Raw genomic sequence first — 25,270 nt, 5'->3', positions numbered from 1 at the left:
CACATGTTCATCATCATAGTTTCTGGATATATTCGCTTTTTCTGATTTCTCCTCCTTATTTGGCCAACAATCTGCAGCTAAGTAGGCAAACTTCTTACAATAGCAATATTTAACTTTTCTCTTGTCATACTTCTCCTTCCCCTTCTGACTCTCAAAAGTCGAGGTTTTTGACTTCTGAGACCTACCATGTCTTTTCTTTGTTTCTGACTAAGATTGCTTTTGGTCTTTCTTGACAAAAGAAGCTTTCAGAGTCTGCTCTACCTCTCTCGCATAGGTTCTTTCAGTCAGACGCAACTCTTGCGCCTCTAGACTGCTTTGCAGCTCTTCTATTCTCATGGTGCTTAAATCCTTAGAATGTTTAATTGCTACAACGATGTAATCAAACTGAGGAGTAAGAGATCTAAGTACTTTCTCAATGATACTTTCTTCAGAGAGAGTTTCTCCACACGACTTTATCTCATTTGTGATCGAAATCACTCTAGAAATGTAGTTAGGTACCTTATCATTGTTCTTCATGCTGGGATTCTCATACTGCTTACGTAGTGGTTGAACCTTCACCTTCTTCACTGATGCATCACCGCCGTAGCACCGCGCCAATGTGTCCTACGCAGCTTTCGCTGTCGTCGAATAATCGATTTTCTCAAACACGTTCACATCTATACACTAATGGATGTGGAATATAACCTTACGATCCTTCTTCCTCAGATCACGCTGAGCATTTCTCTGAGCTTCTGTTGCATTTTCTGGAAGTGTAACCTGAACGTAACCGTCGTTGATGAAATCAAGAACATCTTGAGCTCTAAACAACACACACATCTGAATCATCCAACGATTCTAGTTCTTGTCATCGAACACTGGAAACTTGATGATCAGATTATTTTTGTTCATCTTCAACCTTGTGCAATATACTCAGGTCTCACCTAAACACAGTGTTTTCCAATCCCCCAAAATCAAGATATGTGATTCTGTTACGATTCTGATCAGAAATTCAACACAAATTCTCTGAACAAAAATCAAACACACAACGCCTCACCATTTCACTTGTGTTTCCTGTGGTATTTTCCTGTGGATTTGAACCAGGCTCTGATACCAATTGTTGGTGCACAAGGTGATAAAGATGAACGAAATAAGAGAGAGATAAGAGAGAATAATAACAAACTTTTACTATTCTAAAAACAGTTACAAAAATGATTGCACACACACTCTGCAAAAAAGAAATTGTTCACACCACTCACTTGCTTAAATACAAGTGAGACTTAAATAGAAATATTAAAATACTCTCTAACAATCTTTGTCTACAAATTTATGAAAATTAATTAATTCTAACAGAGATAGATAACAACTACTCACGCCACCATTGAAATAAAGAGGAAAGAGATAAAAGTGTTCAATCATGTTCAATTGAGAATATGAACAAATGAATACAAACCCTAAAAGGTATTTTTTAAATTTTCAATTTTTAAAGGTAATATCTAATTTTAAAATAATCTCATTTAAAATTAACTTATCGTGTTTTTTTTTACATTCTCTTTTATGTATGGCATAATGATAGTTTTTTTTGAAGGTAGTTGAATCAACTTTTCATTTTTAGCTAGAAAAATATCATTTTTTAAAATATAAATCAATTTAAAAAAATCTGAAACAAGTACTCTAAAAATAAGTAAAATGATTTTTTAATTAAAAAATAATTATTTTAAAAAAATAAGTTGAAACAAACAAACCCTAAACTCAATAAAAAAATCATTTATTTATGATTCTGTCAAAAGAAAAAGAAACTAACAAAACATTGAAATAGTGAATTGCTCATAGTTAGAACTCAGCTCACCCCGTCGCAAAACTATCAAAAACTTAAATGGTAAAACCTTGATTACTCCAGTTTGAATTTGAAAACTGGGTGGGTATTTTTCACAAACACTTAGAACCCATTCGCAATCGCAGAAGCAGAAGCCGGTAGTTTAACACAAACATGGCCCTTCCCAAAGTTCTCATGGTATCAACTCTCCAATTTCAACATGCGCTGTTTTCGTAACCTTGTTACTAACTACTTTTCTATGCTTTTCATTTCAGGTCGCAGAGAAACCTAGCATCGCTCTCTCCATCGCCACTGCTCTTTCCCACGGCCAGGTACTCTCCTACTCTCTTAGCATTTTGTTAGGGATCATTTAATTTGATGTTTTAATTTAGTGGATTTATTGCTTTCCTAGATAATCGACCTAAGATGAAAGAGCTTAAAATTGGGTGAAAATGCAATTAAGCAGCTGACCAGTTGATTTTTACAATGTCAGTGACGTTTTCTAACACATTTATATGATCAGATGTCTACAAGAAGAGGAAGCACAGAAGTTCATGAATTTGAGGGGAGGTTTCTTGGTGCGCCTGCGCGTTTTAAAGTGACATCGGTTATTGGGCATGTATTCAGGTCCTTAATTCACAAAGAAAATACTCTTATTTATATACTGTAGCATTTTATTGTGATTCATTCATGCTTCTTTTGTCATTTCTTGTTCTTTATGTGATAGTCACACTCGATTAAATGTCGGTGACTGTGAGTACTTATAGGAAAAACAGGAAAATTTTATATTATGACAATGTTTTGTTTGTTCATGGAAGGAAAAATAGCGCACTAGTGATTATTAAATAACCCTAGTTGTTCGACACGAACGCCTGTATGGCTTATGGTAAAATTATAGTCATTAGATTGGAAATATAGCAAGCAGAAATTGTCTTGTTATGTACTTAATATTTTGAAAAATAAACGTCGGTTAATATTGCAATTTGCAAACCATGCTGTTTTGGTTTTTTTTATACCAGCATGTTCATTCCTGTTTGGTTTGAGTATTCACTGCAGTTTTTATTTCTTTTGTTGATGATCTAGTGTAGATTTTCATGGTAAATATCAAGACTGGGCCACCACAGATCCCTTAGATCTTTTTCAAGCTCAGATTATAAAGACTGAATCAAATCCAAAGGTATTTCTTTATAAATATTTCTTTTCAGTTTTAGTTCCTCAATATCATCTCATATAATCATTTATGCATTATTTTGAGCTATTGAGGCAAGATAGATTGAACTTTTATGTGTATTTTTCAACTGAGACCCCATTTTGTGATGCTTTATCTAATCATTACAAGAAGTAAGAAGGGTAATAAAAGAGTATTTTTGTTGGTGACATGTCTCTTATGTATTTCCTATGGAATGTTGAGGATTTTTTTTTAAAGTCTTTTGAATATTCTAGTGGTTTGTTTGGTAACATTGTTTTAGAACTATTTAGCATTTATTTTCATGCTTTTTGTGTGTTCAGATGGCAAATATATAAAACACTCCATCTAAAATAATTATGCATATATAACATCTTAGAATTTTGGGTTAGGCTTAATTCAACCTTACAAAATGACTTGTAAGGCGAGTATTGCCTCCACAATCACATATACGCTTATTTTCAGGCCATATCTCATCCAACATAAAACTTTTAACACACCCCCTCACTACCCAGAATGGACATCAGAAGCGCGACCTCATAGTTGGTGGCCCAACAGATCTTGGATAAACTCTAATACCATTTTAGAATTTTGGGTTGGGCCTTACTCAACCTTACAAAAGCAGTTTGTAAGGCAATAATTGATTGCACCCACTTATAAACTTATGATTAATACCAATTTCATCCAATGGGGAACTCTTAACATAACACATACTATTAATTGGTTTTCAGAAGTTGCTGGGGGGCTAATGCTAACTGCACAACTCAATGATGCACTGCTCTGTGCACACATACAAAAACAAGGATAGAGCTAATGAGTAACAAAGGTCCTTTTGACCTTTTGTGCAAATACAGCTGATTGAAGAAGTTTATAATCTATAAACATTTTGCTTTTAGAAGCAGAGTCTTAGTAGTTTTGAAAATCGTTGAATTGAAACCAAGAATCTCTATTAAAAGTTGGTCATGTTAGATGCAAGAGAAGAACTAATGGGGAAAATGTTAAGAGAGCAGACAGATATTTAGAACTGTGACTTCCGGATCTGTATATAAACAGTATTGAGATCTATAGACTACTATAAATCTGTCAGAGCTGCAATGGATTGACCGTTGTGCTGTCTGAAATTTGCCACAATATATTTAGTTACAACTTAGCTCCAAATTACCTATGTGGATTAATACATATCTAACTGATGCTCACCCAATACATGAGCTGCATTGCTCTGATTCCCTAACTGATACAATCCTACCATAAATGCAACATATGTGATCATATTTGCCTTTAAATTTGGACAACACATATACTTTATACAATTTTGTGTTAATAGAGCATAGTTTGCTTGGTCAAAGAAGGCACCATTTTAAAGTATCACTTAATCTTGACTCTTAGCAAGGATCTATCTTTTTCGTATGTTTTTTGAACTATTATATTATTTCTTATTTTACCACCCAGTATTTCAGTGCCATGACCATGACTTGATGGTTGATACTATTTTAAATATATTTTTAATGGTGTCAAAAAGCCCCGCCCCCATATTTGAAAGTGTTAGTCCATTAAAGCTTATTGCTTATAATTGAGTTTGACTGCATGTGAAGATGTGTTATCTACATTTGATTTTTTCCAGTAATTTCTCCAAGTTATTAACATTGTTTTTCATTCAGGCACATATTTGTAAACATTTAAAACAAGAAGCTCGTGGTTGTCATTATTTGGTATTGTGGTTGGATTGTGACCGTGAAGGAGAAAATATATGTTTTGAGGGTAATTTGTCTTTTTTCTTTTTAACATAGTCACCATCATTGTTGTTATTTTTATTTATTTCTTGATACTCCTCTAGGTAGTAAAAAGGGATTTTTCGGCTAACATTAGCCTTGTATGCCAAATTTCATTTTGGATTTGTGAAAAGAAATTAATTTTCCCCTTATTGTCGGTGCCTTCTGTGTATGGCCTATATTTGACCTTCTCAACAGTTAAATTTCACTTCCCTATGTAAGCACTTGACCCTGTTTTAAACTAAGATATATTGTTTTGCCCAGAATTTTGCCTTTTCTTTTAGTGCTTTTTTAGCGATTTATATCAAATTTCAAACAATGTAACACACACCAACATATACTAAGTCTAACATACTAATACTTGTCATTCCCCAATTTTTTTAACTGTTTGAAATATTGAATGTTGCAGTTATAGAATCAACTGGTTTCAAAATAAATGATGTCTATCGCGCACGGTTTTCTTCTGTTACTGAGAAAGATGTTCTGAACGCTTTAGCCAACCTTGTCAGACCGAACAGGGACGAAGCAATGGCTGTAGATGCCAGGCAAGAGATAGATTTGAAAGTTGGAGTTGCCTTCACTCGATTTCAAACAAGTTTTTTCCAGGGGAAATATGGGAACCTAGATGCCAGAGTCATCTCGTTAGTTTTCTGCTCTCTTCTGTCTTGTATTTTCTGCTCCGCCATTTTTCTACTTAGTTTTTCTTTAAATTTAAAAATTGATGAAGGTTGGCTTCTTGTTCTTTTAGATTTATTGGAAAGTAAAATAATGCAACCTGTGCACAATCCAGATTAACAATGAATTGAATAAAGATTCATTACTGAATGCTTTAAATATATACCCTACTTCGATAATAATGTCAACCAATATTAGCAAGTCAGTGTGATTTGAGTGAGGGGTTACTTAGTTTTAGGCTTGGAACTGTAGCAATCTCAGATAGTTGAGGACTTCTTAACCACAGAAAACTGCCAAGTATATTGAGATCACCAGGCTTGATGCTTTATTTTGATTCTGCTAGTTCCAAAAAAAAAAATTATTTGGACTGACCTGCTTTTGGTTCTCACAATTATACAAGTGGTTTTGAGATTAGCTTTCTTTTAGCTCGAGCTTTTAGGACAATTAATAGTATGACATGGTATCCTAATTTGATCCTTTATCAATATTTAACTCAAGTAGCTGGTAATCCCTTTGTAATAAATCAGTAACTACGCATTTACTATGACCTGGATGTGCTTTGCTATGTTTTCCTGTTCATGTTTCAATTATATGTTTGGGAATTGGGATTGGTTAGGTTGCTAGGCTGGATATGCATTGCCAACCAGTAATGCAAAATGCAATCATACTCCACCAGATTTACTGGCTTCTCAACTCTAGTCAACTGTAGGAATGATTACGTTTCTCTAAATGTCTGATCAACCAACGTACTTGTCATTATATCATATTGGTTAAACATAGATGACATTATTAATAATTGCTCTATATTTCAGCTATGGACCCTGTCAAACTCCAACTTTAGGATTTTGTGTGCAGCGGTATTTGCAAATAAATACGTTCAAGCCAGAAAAGTTTTGGAGTTTGCAACCTTACATAATTCAAAGTGGCTATGAAATTCTGCTTGAATGGCAACGCAGCAAATTGTTTGACATAAATGTGAATATTTCTATTCTCTCAAACCATCAGTTTCTTAGTTTTGAACTTACGAAAGACGTATGTTTGATAGTTTTATGCCTTTTCAGGTTGCTATGATGTTTCAAAAGCTGGTTGCTGAAGATGGGATTCTGGAAGTGACTGATATATCAGAAAAACAGGAAACCAAAGGTCGCCCTGTTGGTCTAAACACAGTGAATCTTCTGAAGGTTGGTGATCAAATGGGGAAGATAGTAGTCAATTCTTTAACAAGTAATAGCAACAGTTTAAATGTCTATTTTATATATATATATATATATATATATATATATATATATATATATATATATATATATATATATATATATATATATATATATATATATATATATATATATATATATATATATATATATATATATATATATATATATATATATATATATATATATATATATATATATATATATAACTGGTATTGGGAATACATTTTATGGGTCAGCAAGTGGCAGTCTAAATAGTTTTTTGCAGTGACATCTATCCTTGGTTGGGGACTCGTTATATGAGTAATGTTGCTTGAGGTTTTGAAGACAGCATAGGTTGTTGGGGTTTTCTTTTTCTATTGTCAATTTCTCACTGCAATGGAGAATGTCTTCTCCGTTTATATTTGATAATCTTTTTCCTTTCTTTAGTAGCATTTTAAACCCAAATATATCTTTTTCTCCTCTGATGTGAGGCTAAAAATGGAACAAAGGAGTTTGACTTCATTTTCTAAGAGAATGGAAATGGTTATTGTATATCTAGCTTTCTTTTTACTACAGCTGCTTGATAAAACAACTTGATTACAATGTTTGTTCTTTCCAGGTTGCTTCAAGTGCTCTAGGATTTGGTCCTCAGACAGCTATGCAACTAGCTGAACGATTGTATACTCAAGGCTTCATCAGGTTTTCACATAATTTGTTAGTCTATTGTATTATAATGTAAGATTTTCTTAAAAGCATGGAATAATCTTTGATTGGTTCCTGCATATGCTTCTTAAGTTATCCACGAACAGAAAGCACGGCATACCCTCCGTCATTTGACTTTCGTGGTGCACTCTCTGCACAAAGAAATAATCCAACTTGGGGAAACTATGTAGAAGGACTACTCACCAGTGGTTATCAGAAACCTCGATCGGGAACAGATGTGGGTGACCATCCTCCCATTACTCCAATGAGATCTGCATCAGAGGATATGCTAGGTAATGATGCTTGGAAGCTGTACCAATATATCTGTCAATACTTCATAGGGACAGTGTCTCCGGACTGCAAGTATGTAAGGTAAAATCTATACTGTCCCAGCAACATTTCTTGATTATTTTCTTTTCTGGTTTTGGTTCATTCAGTTATTCCACAAATTTCCATCGTTATCTGAGACCATCTAGTTTGTTTACACTTATTGTGGTCTCTCCTCGATCATATTTAATCATTATGATAATGATAATGGCAAGCAATACTAAATTACTAATACTGATATCAAACATTCTGTACCAACTTAATAGCCCAAGATAATATCTCTTCTTAAGTTCATGATATGTATGCTCTGGAACCTATTGAAATTTCCTCTCTCTGAGTTAGTTCTTGTAGGACTGCTGCAAAAGTGCGTATGATAGAGGATGCGGGATGTGGCTTCCCCCAATTTTCTTTTGCTATTACCATAAATTCATAATCATATAATTGTTTGGTATTATATTGGCATAATGCTTGCATTTTTCCATCCAAGCTTAATCTTTGTTTGAACCTTTCCCAATATTCACCTATAGATGTTTTGTCTTATTGCATGAATGGGATAACTACTACTACTACTACTAGATTTCTTATATGCTATTGTTCTACTTCCAGGAAAAAGGTTGAGTTTTCAGTTGGTGGAGAGTCCTTTCATTGTACAGGGCAGCATGTTATCACCAAAGGCTTTACAGCTATTATGCCTTGGTTGGCAATAAATGATAAAAGTATTCCATCATTTACAAAAGGGCAGAAAATAAAAGTATCGAAAGTTGAGCTCTATGAAGTAAGTGTGGACCTCCTGCCTCAAATTCAGTTTCTGTAGTGTTTGGATATGTCCCGACTACTTGTTAATTTTACTAATTTGGGATGTTGGTGGCGTTTTCGGGTAAGCCATCAAGGGGGTCTGTTCACGAGTCGTTAATTGGATTCAAATATAATAAACATTTGGATTGTATCATATTATAACCATTTCATGGATTCAAATAAATATTTGTATGTAGTATTACTGATAGCTAACACCACAAATTCAACAGGGGAATACCACACCTCCAGATTTTCTTACAGAGAGTGAGCTGATCTCTCTAATGGAGAAGAATGGAATAGGAACAGATGCATCAATTCCTGTACATATTAACAATATATGTGAGCGGAATTATGTGCAGGTAGTTGACATTGAGCTCTAGTTTATGTTTCATTTTCTACAATGCTTGGATATTCATCTTATCAAATTGCAGGTACAAGCAGGCAGAAAGCTTGTCCCAACCACATTAGGTATAACTTTAGTAAGAGGTTATCAATCAATTGATCCAGACCTCTGCTTGCCCGATATCCGTAGCTTTATTGAGCAACAAATTACTCTTATTGCTAAGGGCCAGGTAGATCATCATCGCGTGGTTCAGCATGTAATTGAACAGTTCAAGCAAAAGTTTTGTTACTTTGTCAAGAAGGTTGACTATCTACTTTTTAGTGCTTGTTTTTGGTCATCATATGTATCTATATGATTATTCTTAGTTTTCACAGCATGACAAGTTTTCATTTGTTATTTTATCTCAACTAAATAATGTTTCTCGATTTAAGTTTGTTTCCTTCGCCAACAACATGAACATCATTTACCTTTGGGTTTTGAACTTGTTTGATTAAAAATTTAAAATGATTTCATGTTCTTGTTTTCAGTTAGATAGGAATATTGGATTAGGCAATGTTTTATATATGTTCCTGATGACTATTATTTTCCCGGTTTGTTTCCATCTTTTACTTTTTATTTTTTACATCTGTCTTTCTGTCAAACTTTTTATTTATAAATTTATGGAGCTTACTTTGTAAGTTAGTATTTATTATGACGCAACTTCAATTTTATCAGCATGCTAAATAACTTTCTCTTTATATTTTTTCAAGCCAACATAAAATATAATTGCATTGTGATTTTGAACTTTTTGTGGGAAAATTTCCAAACATGACTCATTTTAAAATAACCTTTCAAGATTCTCTATAAAATTGTATCCCGTTCGCACAGTGGTCAAGGATATACTCTTTTAGAATACAAGTACTAATTCTTGATGTATGACATCAGCAGCATAGTACTTGAAGATTTGTGTTTAATTCATTACATTAGGATAGTAGAATAGTTGTTATGTTTTAGGATTAAGTTTTGAAAGAATACTACTGTAGAATTATATGGGTCCAGGAGATTGCTGAGCGAACTTTTTAGCATCTATCCGTGAGCTGCTGCCTGTTGGATTTGTTTAATCATGAGATGTTCCATAGCTTCCTTCTGTATTATTTCATCTTCAAATTTAGTAGACCCCGAGTCATCATGATATTTACTAATAAGTTGCTGATTCATGGATGTATTCTACATTGTTCATCTACTAATTGTTTTTCTTTTTATCTGGCTCAGATTGAAGCCATGGATGCATTATTTGAAGCACAGTTTTCTGCACTTGTTGATTCAGGGCGTATTATGAGTAAATGTGGTAAATGCTTGCGTTATATGAAGTATATTTCTGCCCAGCCACCACGTTTGTATTGTGGTACTTGTGAGGAAGTTTATTATCTTCCACAGAAGGGCACAATAAAGGTAGTGTATTATACGATATAACCTGTTTAATAGTATCAAAATCTGATTTCCAGCTTATCCTGTCTTTTCCTCTTTGTTTCTTCTTAGCATACATGATATTTTGATATTTTAAAGTGTCGAAATTTTTTGTTTTTTTTAGATAAGGAAGGAGGGAGGAGAAAGTATAACAGATTTGAATTATGGTTTGTTGCAAAAGACTAGCCACTAACCCTTATTTATATAAATATACTCTTAATTCTAATTAGATAAGGAAACTAATCATAATAATTACTAGACTCCTAGTTCTGAGCACATAAAGAAAGTAGAAACAAGTCATGGAAGATAAATAAATATGAAAACTAATCCTAAGAGATGAATAAATATTAACACTATGTTTACACATAGTTCTGAACAATAAGCCTGCTGTTTGCACCTGTTGTCCCTGGTAAAACAGTCCAGCTGTTGTAAACTGTGCATGGTTTCTATCAAAAGAAAATAATATTATGACCAGTTGTGTTCAGTAGTCTTCCTTTTTCTTCCTCTCCTTCTGATATCCTCTCTTTGAATGGTTTCTATCAAAAGAAAATAATATTCTGAAAAGTAAAGATATCCTCACTTTCGGTTTATAATTTGTCTCTCACATTCCGTCTCTTCTCTCCGCAATAGAGTAAAAGTATACTCTATCTCTTGTACTGCATCAGTACTGTTTATGCCTAACTTCCTTTCAACCATCTGTGCCTCTGGCCTTGAAAAGAATATAGTACAAAAAGCCATTAAAAAATTGCCGTACAAAACCCTGATAAAGCACTCAAGACCTCTGATCTGCACATATATTGTCACTTCAGAAGGCCATTAGAGTTCGCCATTTCATTATCAGAATCTTTGTTATAGCTTTTAAACTTAGATCTCTCCCTCAGAGTAGTTTGCATTGAACAGCCGGGCCCTGTCGGTGACTTAAGATTGTTATGACCATCATTACATGTATGTACTAGTACGTACCAGTGACTTCTCTGGTTTGTCTGGTTTGCCAGGCATGGCCTAGAGGGCTTGCAGCATTCCTTTTCATCATTCATTCCTTATTGCTTTGGCTGAACACTTGAGCATTTATTTGCTTTACTACTTGGGATACCCTCACAGAAGTATGGAACATAGGTATAAATGAAAATGTATTGCGTATCTGTAATTTGAGGTCTGAGAACTTTGCTCCCGTAGGTTAATAATACTCGATTAGCAACATTACTTTGGAAGGTTAAAAGTGATTAGGAGGGAATCGTGGCATCTTCTCACTTGATATTCAACATTTTCATTATGCATTTGAGTTTGCCTTTATTGCTTTATTATATTGTGTGGGTGTCCAATATCTGTTATCCTCATTTGCACTATCTGTTTCTGCAGCTGTACAAGGAACTGTCTTGTCCTTTAGACAATTTTGAGCTTTTGATCTGCTCCGTGGCTGGCCCAGAGGGTAAATCATTCCCACTATGTCCTTACTGCTACAGCAATCCCCCATTTGAAGGTATCGAAGCACTCATCAATACGGCTAAAACTAGTACTTCTGGCAAGATTGGCAAGGGTGCTGGCATGCCATGCAACCTATGCCCCCACCCCACTTGCCCAAATTCTTTAGTTACCCAAGGTGTATGTGCTTGCCCAGAATGCAGCGGGACACTTGTCTTAGACCCCATAAGTGCTCCCAAATGGCGACTTTGTTGCAATATGTGCAATTGCCTAGTTTTTCTTGCAGAGGGTGCTCATAGAATCTTGACAACTAAAGAAAGGTGCCTTGAATGCGACTCTTCAATCATAGAAGTGGACTTCAACAAGAAAACAACTCCTCTGGCAGACGGGTCTACGTTGCACCGGGGTTGCATTCTTTGTGATGTATTACTACATTCCCTTGTAGAGATGAAACATGGGAGAGGCTTCAAGCGTATGGGTTCACGTGGAAGAGGAAGAGGAAGGGGAGGAAGAGGAAGAGGACGGGGTGGTAAAATGATGGATCCGAAAATGAGTTTTCGAGATTTCTAGCTTAAAAACTTATGTTTTTGAAATTTTTTGCAACACATTTATTGAACTATCATTTGATTCATTTACTTATTGTTCAGTTACTATGATTTCGTTCTTAGCATAGTTATCTTCTTTTTTGTTTGGGCTCCGGTCTATTTCAAGAACAACTAGCAAATGAAAAATTTAAAATTTATGTTTTTCTAAGGGTATTATGTTTTTTTAGCGGGATTGGGGATTGTCTGTTATAACAAATATTGCTGTATTGCATCTCATACGATTTAAGATTAATCTAGTTATAAAACGAACTCAACCACACATTTGAGATCAAATAGTCCTGATCTGTTACAACAGCAGAAAATCTAAACCTCCCCCACAAAATTACAATCTTTTAAGTAAGAACTAAACTTAAAAACTTATAATTTTGTAGGGAATAAGAATACATTTAACTCTTTTAATTTCATAAATGACAATTCTATAATATATTTTTAAAATCATTATTTTTGTATAAAAGATACATAAGAAAATTTCTTCAGAAGGAACTTAATAATTGTAATTTTTTAAATATATATATTCTAATTAATTATTCTCTTAAATGAAACTTTTTATTTTACTCTATCTTGTAGTTGTTGATATTTTGGACAAAAAAAATTTTATTGAAATTTTTTATAGGGGGTATCCTAAGTCCTAACAACTATTTGAAGACACTGATTAAAAAAATATATCCACTATACTTAATGAAATAAAATATTTATAAGTATAATCTTCAATATAATAATAAAAAACAATTCGAATAACTTTTTTTTTGTAAGTTGATGCTTATTAACTATATCCATACAATACCCATAGAAAGAAACAAATAATACAACAAAGTGGCAAACGTAAATAACATGACTCTCACCGGCGAAGTACGTGATTCGTTTGTCTTACTCTTCCTCACCATCCACTCAAGAATATTCTTACATCCCAATATTTTATTTATTTATCACTAATAATTTACAAAAACACTGTTAAAATAATGATTAAATTATGATAATGACATTATTACAACCCACATCCACCACCACAACTGCTTTTCTTTTCTTCCTCACACTTTCCACTATCCTCAATTTTCCGTTACCGATCACTATTTTCATTCCCTTCAAATGGCTCTCTGTGGTTCTTCTATATCTTCACACAAATTGAATTCGCAAATTAGGACAAGAAACCTATCAAAATCGACTTTTATTTCTATGAATTCAGATACCACAATTTCGTTATCGTTTTCTGGGAGTGTATCCATGGGTTTTAACTCGAGGTTGAATCTTGCTTCTTCAACTTGTAGTGTCAAGAGAAACAGGTTTAGGAACCATGGTTCTCGTTTGAAAGTAGTTTGCATTGATTATCCACGCCCGGAGCTGGAAAATACCGTTAATTTTGTTGAAGCTGCTTACTTGTCTTCCACCTTTCGTGCTTCTCCTCGCCCAACTAAACCTTTGAAGGTTGTTATTGCTGGTGCAGGTAACAAATCAAAATTGTAACTTTGCTAGTGTTTTCAAATTAGGACTTATTACTGACCCAATGTTTGACTAATTGACTTGACTTGAGTTTTTTCTTCTAATGGTGGTGGAAAGTGAGAATAGGATGTGATTGCCATTTATTTTATGAGCTTCTTCTAGCTTGGTATTTTAGGTAGTTGTGTGCTTTATGTCATCAAGGAATTTGGAGTGCCTCTCTTACATGATATACGCTATTTCTATAACAAAAGATAAAAAATTAATAAATTAAACGTAATGATAAGTGTCGGTTTCGAACACCAACCCTGACACGAGCACACATTTTTTCAGAGGTGTTGGTGTTACATACTATATTAGCTATCATGAAGAAGAGCTTATGGAAATAAGCTGAAAATAGCTTACACATATGCTACATGTTGTTTCCATTAAGCTTTCTCAAACATTCTCACAATTGCCACAACCTTCACAAACTTTTGAGAGGCCCTGGGTAAGAAGTTAGCTTTAGTTGAGTTGTGAATTTTTTTTAAAGGGCCTTATTTAACCGTAAATTAATCGTGGAATATGTGTATAGAAGTCCTTTTTGCGATAGCTTAATCATGAAAAAGTGTGAGGCTCTATGTTGTAGGCCACCTTGCACACCCTTAAAGATGGTCCTAATAATTGTTTATCGTAGTAGATAGAGTTGATAAAATCAAATAAGTCAATCCAAATAGACACACTAGAAAGGTTTATCACATTGTGTGGGATGTAGTGCCAATAAAGAAAAAAGTTATGGAATTGTTAGATGAGTCAGCATCAATAGAATTCATCATTTTCTCTCAATTCTTTTCAACTTTAATAGGCATTGATGATATCAATATTATCATGTTGGATATTTAACTGAAAGATTGTTTTTAATATTTGTATGAATTTTGACCCCTTTTTTTCTCTTCTGGATTAATGTGTACTTCAAATCATCCCAGGGCTGGCTGGTTTATCAACTGCAAAATATTTGGCAGATGCTGGTCACAAGCCTATATTGCTGGAGGCAAGAGACGTTCTAGGTGGAAAGGTTTTCCGGCTAATTTAATCCCATTTGTCAACAAGTTTCTATTTTGTGCCTCTTATTTTCATCATTTTAGCTTTCTGTTTAACCAAATAAGAAGCTTGTTCTTATTTGACTGTTGCTAAATAATCTAATCGGTGCGTTGTTTTTTTTATTATCAATAATTTAAGTATGATCACTAATTCAAGTTCTTGTTTTATGAATTAGTTTTCTGACATCTTGTTTTAAATCTTTTCATTCTATTGTCTCTTTTCTAAGGTTGCTGCATGGAAAGATGAAGATGGAGACTGGTATGAGACTGGCCTACATATATTTTGTAAGTTCATTACAATCTCAAGCTCAACTTTTTCTATTACATATTTGCCAATTTAATAATATCGCGCCGCTAAGACACCAGAAGAGAAAGTAAAGAGATCAAAAGAAAATGACATAACAAAACCATTCTTTCTTTTCTTTGACCTTTTTCTAGAGTATGCTCTCGGTAGTTTTGGGCTTTGACACAATACCAAGTTAAAGCCTTTTGCCTTCATGACCAAATGGTTAGGATTTTGATCCTTGCTGCCTCACATGTCCAATTACGAACTAAATTTCAGAAAGAAAGCATGTGTTGACCTGAACTTTGTCCACGATTAAATCTCAAAGGGCGTTTGCATGTGTAAAAGTTGGTCTTCTCCTAACAGTGCTTTTAACTAGTTATCCCTTGGAACATGTATTGAACTAAATTGATATTTCTTTTTAGTTTTTCATTCAAAATGAATAACTATTTGAATCCTTGTTTATAATTATCCCGACTTAACATTTTCCGTTTCTTTTTCCCGAAGTTGGGGCTTACCCTAATGTGCAGAACTTATTTGGAGAACTCGGTATTAACGATCGGTTACAATGGAAGGAGCATTCTATGATCTTTGCTATGCCAAGCAAGCCTGGACAGTTTAGTCGATTTGATTTTCTCGAAGTCCTTCCATCTCCATTAAATGGTAAGATGTAAGACTTGATATATGTTTACATATTTACATAGCTACCCGAAGTTGAAAGTCTATTTAATACATGAGTAGTGTTAGCAATACACTCTCTAACACACGCACATTCCAACATACTTTCTCCTATTAGTTAAAATTTATATGGCTCCCACCAAATTTACAAGGGACACACATATTTTCCGCAAAATGTATGACACATTATTACTATCTGGAATTTTTTGTGCTTATGCCATGGCTAGTGCCTCAAAAACTTGAGTTCAGATTAAGAAAGAACCCTTGGTAGTTTTACAACAGAATGCTAGTTCAAATTTGATTTTGAATATATTTAATGCATTTTTTTAGCTATAAGGTTAGTCTTTTAGTGTAAAGGAAAGAAAAAGAGTAGATTGATATGATACGCCACTTAAAACTTTTCATATGAATAAATTGCTCTATGGTATGATCAATATATTACAATAACTCTTTTTCATATATTCTAACACATTTGATAATCATTGAAACCATATGTGTTAAATTGGTTTTATTTTTGTGAGTCGAATCGAAAACACCAATGTGGGGATCAGGGATTTTGGTGTTTAAAAGTGATTCCTATATTCATCGTCTCTCTTATTTTACTTATTTTTCTGTTTGTACAAATCTGGTTACATGACTGGAATATACTTTTTCTTGTATAAAGAATTTCTTCTGTAATGTTACCCGTGTTTACAAGTTGCGTGTTGTGAATGTCATAATAGGAATATGGGCAATCTTGAGGAATAACGAGATGCTGACCTGGCCAGAGAAAATCAAATTTGCAATTGGACTTCTGCCAGCTATTCTTGGTGGACAGGCGTATGTTGAGGCTCAAGATGGTGTTTCTGTTAAAGAATGGATGAGAAAGCAGGTATGGCAGTTGTCTTGACTCTTGTCAGTCTGTAAATGGAGTGGAGTCTTAACCATCTTAGTGATACTGATATTTATTCTGAAATCGATTGATTTAGGATGGGTTTCCAGTGACTTGGTGGTGATAATAAGGATTCTTTTTATCATTAAAATTCAAACCATCTCAGATGAAGCTCTATATAGTTTGTTTACATGCTACTTATAACTATCGACTCGAAAAAAAACTATGATATTATAATGAACTAAAAGATATATATGTAAGTATATAACTAACAATGCCAGGAATGAATGGGTCGACAACTCATTTAAAAGTGTGCCTACTGTAATGCTTATATTCATTCAAACACCTGTGTGCTGTCTTTTGCTCAAAAATAAAATAAAGAGACGAGAAGTTCATATTCCATAATACAACATAAAATATCTCCAACCCTTTACCATAGACATTATGGTGGTATTTTTTTGCATTGATTCTTTTTATGTGAAGTTCTAATCGTCATTAATAGAAGGCTTTGTTACCCTTGTTGTGTTTTCCCCCGCTTCTCATTTATCTCATTTATCTGCATACCTTTATTATTATTAACATAGATGATTCAACTATTATTATTAAAAACAAAATCACATAATTATAGGGGGGAAGGAGGGGGGATATAATAGATGAAGTTCTCATCATTTTATTTTGTACAGTTGTCTCCATGTGTTGAGGTGCTGGTAGTTTTGGTTGAAATGTATGTAAAAAAGGGGTTTCCTTGCTTCCAAGAGTTGGAGAATAAATAAATTGTGTACTTTGTTCTTTTATTTTGTTTTATTTCTTAATTTAGCGACGGAAATCCTAATGATTTTTATTACTGCGAAATAAAGAAAGGATATCTGTAGTTTTTTTTTTTTTTGGTTTTATGTTATTATTTTGAGGATAAATTGTATTTTCCTTCGGTTGAATTCACGTGAACAGATTGCAACATTTTCATGGTCGACATATTGCAAATAGTTTGAGAATAACATATTTTTTACTCCATGTTATAGGGCATTCCTGAACGGGTAACTGATGAAGTGTTTATAGCAATGTCAAAGGCTCTAAACTTCATCAACCCTGATGAACTTTCAATGCAATGTATTTTGATTGCATTAAACCGATTTCTTCAGGTGCGATAGTTTCCTTTTCTTAAAACCCATTCTACTTGCATAAGTGTTTTGATTAAGATGGCCATTTCATTCACATTATATTTGAATGGAATCAGATTAGTAACAAACTCATTCTTCTCAACTAATTTTTATACTATTAAACTCTTCAACAGGAGAAGCATGGTTCTAAGATGGCCTTTTTGGATGGCAATCCCCCGGAAAGACTTTGTATGCCAATTGTTGATCATATTCAGTCATTGGGCGGTGAAGTCCATCTTAATTCACGCATTAAATCAATTGAGCTAAACGATGACAGTACAGTGAAGAGCTTTTTACTAACTAATGGGAAAGTGATTGAAGGGGATGCTTATGTGTGTGCAGCACCAGGTATGTTTATAAAACTTCCACACCAATCATTATTTTTTTTATCGGCACTCTTGGTCTTCCATCTCTTCACATTTTTGAGGATTCCCCCCTTTAAAACAGTGGATATTCTGAAGCTTCTTCTGCCTGAGAACTGGAAAGGGGTACCTTATTTCCAGAGATTGGAAAAATTAGTCGGAGTTCCAGTCATAAATGTTCACATATGGTAAGTAATGGCTTTTAGTGTTGAAAACTAAGTCCGAGCAAACATTATACTTCAATTTTTTTATTAACTATTGCGGTCATTATTATTTTATTTTTCTACCTAATATATAAATTCTCATGTTCACTGAAAAATTTGGAATGGAAATCTGTGGCTGTGGCATCTGTCTTAAATTTTATTAATGACAAAATGTTTAGGTTAGTATTCTTCTTTGACTGGTTGTAATATTTTGGTAAATGAATAAAATATAAAGATAAAATAGTTGTGGAAAAACCTATTTGAATATGTAAAATAATCACGAGCACTAACTGGTACAGTAATATACTTCTGTTATTGTTAAAAAATCCTCTCATTATACTGACCATTTTTTCTCTAAATTTAAGTTAGTTTCTAAATATTTGTCAATGAGGATTATATTATCAGCTCCACTCCCACCAGTGTGCTGACATACATACTATTTACATATCAAATTTGTAGGTTTGACAGAAAACTGAAGAACACATATGATCACCTTCTCTTTAGCAGGTTTTTTCTCTCACTTTGAAACACTTGTGATGTTTGGAAGGGATACAGAGTAGAGGTTTTTTTAATTTGTATTGTGTCGCAATTATCTGAGTTTTTTACTTTTTAGCTGTGAAGATCGCTTCCTTTTTGCTGTGTGAATTGTACTTCTTTGCACTCCTAATAGCACTTTTTGGATTATAAATACATCATTTCATCACCTCACATCTACAATTTATACTTTTCATCATGCAGAAGCCCCCTTCTGAGTGTATATGCTGACATGTCAGTAACTTGTAAGGTAAAAGCCACCACTCAAATGTATTTATTAGCATTGATGTATTTCCTCTACAACCGAGTTTCTTTTGCATATCACTAAACGTTGGAATACTGTTTCACTATCTTATTTAGGAATATTATAACCCAAACCAGTCTATGTTGGAGCTGGTTTTTGCACCAGCCGAAGAATGGATTTCACGAAGTGATGAAGATATTATTGATGCTACAATGTCTGAACTTGCCAAACTCTTCCCTGATGAAATTTCTGCAGATCAAAGCAAAGCAAAAATCATCAAGTACCACGTTGTTAAAACACCAAGGTCATTGAATGTCATTGAGTTGGAATTTTTCTTTTAAATTCTTTTTCTAAACATATACTGAACTTGCGTCATTTTTATTATTATTCTGTGTCCTAATGGAAATGACTAAATTGTTGCAGGTCGGTTTACAAAACTGTTCCAAATTGCGAGCCTTGTCGTCCCATACAAAGATCTCCTATAGAAGGTTTCTATTTATCAGGAGATTACACAAAACAAAAATATTTAGCTTCCATGGAAGGTGCTGTTCTTTCTGGGAAGCTTTGTGCACAGGCTATTGTACAGGTAAATCTGTCACGAAAACACCTTCATAATTTGCAGCACAGGGATAAAAGAATCATCCGCAAGAAATGCTAAATTGTGAACACTGTTGAAATTATAATCTGTTCTATCATTATCAACTTCTGCTTGTGTTGATTTCAATGTTTTCCCTACCATTATCTATTTCATTTCCGTATGCAGGATTCGGAGCTACTTACTGCTCGGAGCCAGAAAAGAATAGCTCAAGCAAGTAGTGTTTAACAAAAACACGATTTGAAGAAAAATTCTGGTAAAGAGTACATGAGCATCCAACTTTGTAGCCTTGAGGGACTAATAACTAGCTAAAACGCAGTATGGCTCATACCAAACCCGGCAAATATTTAGACCATAATATGTTGCGGTCAACTTTAGAGAAAAGCCAATATGAGCATATATAGAAGTTGGCCAATACCTGAAATGTGAGCCCTTTATCATCTTTGTCCTCTAGTCATTCTAGCCATGCTTGTAATATCATGTCACATTTATTATTTATCTTGCACTTTATACCAAGCCTTTTTTTTTGTTTAAATAACCTAATGGTTGGAGTAGATGAACAAGTGGGATGTCGCGTGTTCGAACCCGCGCCCCAATACCCAATATCCTATGCAACTGCCAACTGATACAACTATCAACTAAGATGTTTTAACAGGATGAATACCAAGTCTTTTTCTATAAAATTTATGCATGTGTTATCTTGTTGTATACTGATATCAATCAAGTCAAAATTTCAAAACCTCTGGCCGGGATCAAAATATTTCCCACAAGAACATATCTAGAGCGAATCAACCAAAACTTCAATAATTCTTATTGAGAAATTGCTCTTTAACGGGAGCAGCTAGTTGTTCTTTAATTCACTTGTACACAAGCTTAAATTAGAAATGTCACCTTTGTAAAACATTAAAAATACAATTGAACATAAATCCAAACTACAAATACTATCAATTACTGTGTATGTCGAACATGGGTTCCTCGGCCTCCTCTGCCCCCGTCCTCCAATGCTTATGATGCATTAAATGAGTGTCATCATTTTATTTCAGATATGCATCTCTAGGTATTTTCAACAAATATATTGATATTTGAGCAGCCTAGTGGATATTCTGGAGATGCATCTTTGGAATAAGATAATAAGATGGTATTAGAGATGCATCTCCGGAACCTCCACTGATACAAGAAGGAATTTTTTAGGTTCATATTTGTCTACATCTTCTAGAAATATAGGCTCTATGTTTTTTATTTTATACAAACAAAAAATGTCACAAATGAACATCATCTTGTATTTCGCAAATGTCTTATTTTCCAATGTGACACCCAAGCGAAAATTCAAGATTAGTAGGTACACCTCTTTTGTAGATCTGCGATACGAAGTGTAGAATCTCCTACCTTACGGACATAATAAAAAAATTGTGAAGCTTGAATACTGTTTACTGTCAGTTATCAACGAAGTCAAGATTGAGCTCAACAACTATGAGCTAAAGACAAATGTAGATGTAAGGGCGATGTGGAATACATTTTTCCGTTTCAAATTAAAAGTTTTGATCGGGGCGGAAGCGAAGATTTCAAGACTGATCGAACATATTGTGAAAATGTTGAAGCGTTTATCTGGATATTGAAATGTAATGTCTGGTTTTATGGTAATATCACCTATGTAATGTTGATTTTATGTTATACATGATGATTTATTTTGTCAAATACAACTTTCTGGTCTTTTGCTTCCGCTTCTGTTTCAGTATGCTAAGGAGATGCATCTACGGACAAAATTCAGAGATGTATCTCTGGATAAAAAAAAAGCCACATTCCTAGGCGTGCCTTAAAATTGGCCTAGGTCATGTCCGGAGATGTATTTCTGAAATTAAGGAACATTTTTATATTTTCATGTGGTGTCCGAGTAATATAATATGCACTAAAAAAATCCCCTATTTTTAATCTAAAATGCGCAATTCACTTTTGCGTTGGGTGCTCATATGTATTTCACTTTTTCATTCGTCGTTCGAATGTGTTAGTGTAAGGTTAGCTTTAGTAATAGGTATTGTATCAAGACTGACACATGTCAGCTTGAGTGTACATCAACTAGTTACTTTTATATAAGTAACATTGTTCTGGTTGCTTGTAATCAAGTCTTTCCTAACTAACTTAGTTACAAATAGAAATGAAAACTTCTAAATACCTTTATTAATTCTCTTTCTAACTACCTTTATCAATTTTTTCTAATCTAACGTGGTATTAGATTGTTAGATCACGATATAGGCCATGTCCATGATTGAGTCATTGCATCCATCGCATTGCATCCATCGCAATCGCCAACATCTTTCCGTCATATTTCTAATGCTTTGGCATTGGCGCTATCGAATTCCACTGAGGAATCTAGTCACCTTTAGTTCTCACTCAAAATTGCGCAGAAGCTTGATAAGAAGAACTTTCATCTATGACAATAACAAATTGAATCATACATCAATGCGCATAATCTCACTGAATTTGTAGTTTGCAGTCGATTTCTACTTTAGTTTGTGAATGATGAAGCTCGCACCTCAGGTAATATGAATCCTGAATACTCTCGTTGGCAACAGAAATACCAAATACTTCTCTCATGGTGCACTGATACACATCAATCAGAGTTATCAATCTCAGATAGCAGAGCGGATCGGCCGATCCCAAAAATGGTATAACGGATAATGGGATAACCACTATTTAATTATTTTTTGATTTATTTATATGAATGATCAACGAAGAAGAAAGAAGAAGAAAATAGTGGAAGAAGGAAGAAGAAATGAAAGAAGAGAAAAGCAAGAAGAAGACAAGAAAAACATGAAAACTTAAGCGAAATCGTGTGAGAAAAAGACCGATTACTCTATTTTGTGTTCTGAGTTAGGGCAAATAGGAAAAATTTCACAAAACTCCTCTAATGTTTATTTTTTAAGGGTAATTATTGGTTTTCACTTTCAACACTGATGAAATCTGCTCGGGGCGGGAAGCGTTAAGTTCCCGCCACTCGTTAAAACTCAAACAGTGTCTGTTATCTCAAATTAGGATGCAAACCGCTCCTCCATAGCAGAGGGTCACCGCTCCGGGATGCTATTCCGAGATAGCGCCGCTATCGATTGCTATCGATAACTTTAGCATCAACTATGGGATCGTTTATTCAACTATTTTTAAAAACAAATGTGTGCAAGAGATAGGTAACTTCGTGCCCTAACACTTGACAATTCAACAGTCAAAGAGTATTTGCTCAGAGTTCTTACTATTATGGACACCTTACCTTCTATTAGAGATCCAATTCTTGTATCACATTATATCACATAGATGTAATTTTTGAAGGCTTGCCTTTAGAATTTGCTCATATTGTTTCAGTTACAAATAGGAAATTTGGACTTGATAACGCGAAAATACATCAGATATTTGCCTTGATTTACACTCAAAGATCATACCACTTTAATTAATATTCCGATTATTTCACAAGTATTCGAGTTGTTTTTGCAGGTATTTAAATCTCCAAGCATTAATGAGCAAAATGTAGACAAGGAAGAAAAAGAAGAAGAAACAGATGAGAAAGCACTGAAAAAAGCAGAAAACCAGAATGCGGAATTTGCTAATGTGACGACCGCCACAAGCTGCATGACGACCGACACGGCCCAGCCTGTGACGATCGTCACAGGCCCATGACGAGCGTCACACGGCCAGATTTTACGCTTTGAAACAGTCAACCAGAGGCACCCAAACGTGCCTAAATTCTCTCCAACAGAATGGCTCCCCCGTGGACCCCTCATTCAACCAGTCTTCCTTAATTTTCTCAACTACCAAGACCTACCAAAGCAATATATAAAGGACATAAGTTGAAAAAATTGGGGACGCTTACACTTACGCTATGCAATTGATTTATTTACAGCATTCTAGCTTTTAGTTATTTTTCTTTTCAGCAACTTTGTTTCCGTTGCCTTAGTTCATTTACCATTCTTTTTTGAATTCCCATTTTCCCTTTTCCTTCCCGTTTTCCAGTTAGCCATAGTAGTAGTTTCCTACACAGGGGAACTACTACACTTTATTTAATTTAGTAAGCAATTGTATTGAAGAAGCAGAATTCTACCGACTTGTGGAGGACTGCTCAAGTACTCCAAGATTTGCCGTACTCTGTTAATCCAATTGCCAGGTTTTTATTCAATTATTATTATTATTATTGTCCAGTTATTATTATAATTATGTTTGATGCAATGTTAATCTGTTCATGCTCTGTGTTTGCTTTATTTAACATGTCCGACTAAATTACCGGTATCGGTATGTAACAATTTAATTAGATGGGATTTAATAATAATCGGTGAAGACTCTTTTTCTCAAACAATCTTTTAGGCTGAGGTTTTTAATTTAAATTTAATTAACTTTGTCAAAAGTGAGAAGCTATTTAATACGATTTTGCCACGAGAGTGGGAAATTAACTAAGGTGAGAACCAACAATCGCGAGAGCGTGAGGCTCGAGCTGGATAGTAAAAATTAGGCATTGAGTTTAAAAACAGCGAGAGCACTTTAAAAGAAATGAGAACTTATTTATTTTCAAAAAGTAATTTTAACTTCAAATGGGACAGCGAGAGCGTACATTATGACTTAAAGCTATAGGCCGAATCAACAATCACGAGAGTGTGAGATAGAGATTTTTAAATAAATATTTTCTAATGAGAGATATTTGGCATACTGATTCCTTCCATCAATTCTTTCTTAGAACTAAATTTCTCCTAGATTTAATAATCTGCACCCGAACTTCTATTAATCATTCCCTTAGCTAAACATAGTGACGTTAGTAACACTAGTTTGACCATAAGTCCCTGTGGGATCGATATCTTTTAAAATTAAAACGACTGGACTGTGCACTTGCAGTCAAGTACCCGATAGACTATATTTTATATATAGTCACGACCAGCATCAAGTTTTTGGCGCCGTTGCCGGGGATCTGTTTTAGTCGAATAATGTGATTCTTTCGTTGCACGGTATAGACTAAGGTAAAAATAAAAACTAATTTACTCTCCCTTATTTCCCCGATTGTATGCCAAGTACTCGCTCACAAGGTGATAACTTAGCACCACCAATCCAAGAATTAGAGCGTTTCTTATACGTAAGACGCCGAATACAAGAATATCAACAAAAGTACGATATTCCCGATATCTTCTATCCTACTAAACCAGAAGAAAAACCAACCATGGCTGATGAAATACCACAGAATCGTCCTCTTAAATTCTACGTTACCCCGTCCCAACAAGAACCTCACAACAACATTGCTGCCCTCGCTATCAATCGAAACGATTTCGAGCTGAAAGCCTCATTATTATCAGCCGTCCAACAACATCAATTTTCCGGAAATCCTACGGACGATCCTAATGAACACCTGACCAAGTTTGTGCAGTACTCAGACACTGTAAAGGTGAATGGTGTATCTCAAGATGCGATAAGACTGCGCCTCTTTCCTTTCTCACTAAGAGACAGAGTTTGGGCTTGGTTGCAATCCTTGCCCTCCAACTCAGTTACAACATGGGAAGAATTGAAGAACGTTTTCTTATCCCGATATTTTCCGCCAAGCAAAACTGCT

General features: G+C 34.4%; 2 protein-coding genes across 3 annotated transcripts; both read left to right on the top strand.

Moving 5' to 3' along the window:
* The first annotated feature begins 1,772 nt into the window (after positions 1-1,772).
* Positions 1,773-12,411, top strand: LOC127083149 (DNA topoisomerase 3-beta). 2 transcript variants are annotated; one of them, XM_051023398.1, is made up of 15 exons: positions 1,773-1,990; positions 2,068-2,124; positions 2,316-2,419; positions 2,876-2,969; positions 4,637-4,736; positions 5,157-5,388; positions 6,235-6,397; positions 6,484-6,603; positions 7,238-7,317; positions 7,414-7,692; positions 8,254-8,422; positions 8,673-8,801; positions 8,874-9,086; positions 10,037-10,216; positions 11,591-12,411. In XM_051023398.1, exons 1-15 carry the CDS (start codon positions 1,967-1,969, stop codon positions 12,221-12,223), a joined length of 2,577 nt encoding a protein of 858 aa, XP_050879355.1. In that variant the 5' UTR covers positions 1,773-1,966; the 3' UTR covers positions 12,224-12,411. The 2 variants fall into 2 exon arrangements, with proteins under 2 accessions (XP_050879355.1, XP_050879356.1); XM_051023399.1 differs by lacking the exon at positions 1,773-1,990 and having other exon boundaries at positions 2,062-2,124; positions 2,881-2,969.
* A 797-nt stretch (positions 12,412-13,208) lies between these two features.
* LOC127083148 (15-cis-phytoene desaturase, chloroplastic/chromoplastic) lies at positions 13,209-20,214 on the top strand. The gene is made up of 13 exons (XM_051023397.1): positions 13,209-13,699; positions 14,658-14,746; positions 14,999-15,056; positions 15,562-15,717; positions 16,455-16,603; positions 17,623-17,742; positions 17,895-18,108; positions 18,208-18,310; positions 18,785-18,832; positions 19,064-19,109; positions 19,220-19,407; positions 19,527-19,689; positions 19,867-20,214. Exons 1-13 carry the CDS (start codon positions 13,345-13,347, stop codon positions 19,924-19,926), a joined length of 1,749 nt encoding a protein of 582 aa, XP_050879354.1. The 5' UTR covers positions 13,209-13,344; the 3' UTR covers positions 19,927-20,214.
* The last annotated feature ends 5,056 nt before the right edge of the window (positions 20,215-25,270 follow it).

The sequence above is a fragment of the Lathyrus oleraceus genome, chromosome 5, assembly GCF_024323335.1.
Source record: "Lathyrus oleraceus cultivar Zhongwan6 chromosome 5, CAAS_Psat_ZW6_1.0, whole genome shotgun sequence".
NCBI classification, from domain to species: Eukaryota; Viridiplantae; Streptophyta; class Magnoliopsida; order Fabales; family Fabaceae; genus Lathyrus; species Lathyrus oleraceus.
The sequence above is the reverse complement of the archived record's forward strand: the minus strand, read 5'-3'. Positions and strand labels throughout refer to the sequence as shown.

What these genes read in the sequence shown, in the direction of transcription:
- LOC127083148 (XM_051023397.1), top strand. Translation starts at nt 13,345, where the DNA reads ATGGCTCTCTGTGGTTCTTCTATATCTTCACACAAATTGAATTCGCAA. An exon ending in CCTTCCATCTCCATTAAATG is followed by an intron (nt 15,718 to 16,454) that starts GTAAGATGTAAG and finishes ATGTCATAATAG; the next exon opens with GAATATGGGCAATCTTGAGG. An exon ending in AAGAATGGATGAGAAAGCAG is followed by an intron (nt 16,604 to 17,622) that starts GTATGGCAGTTG and finishes TCCATGTTATAG; the next exon opens with GGCATTCCTGAACGGGTAAC.
- LOC127083149 (XM_051023398.1), top strand. Translation starts at nt 1,967, where the DNA reads ATGGCCCTTCCCAAAGTTCTCATG. An exon ending in AGAAAATATATGTTTTGAGG is followed by an intron (nt 4,737 to 5,156) that starts GTAATTTGTCTT and finishes TGAATGTTGCAG; the next exon opens with TTATAGAATCAACTGGTTTC. An exon ending in CCGGACTGCAAGTATGTAAG is followed by an intron (nt 7,693 to 8,253) that starts GTAAAATCTATA and finishes TTCTACTTCCAG; the next exon opens with GAAAAAGGTTGAGTTTTCAG.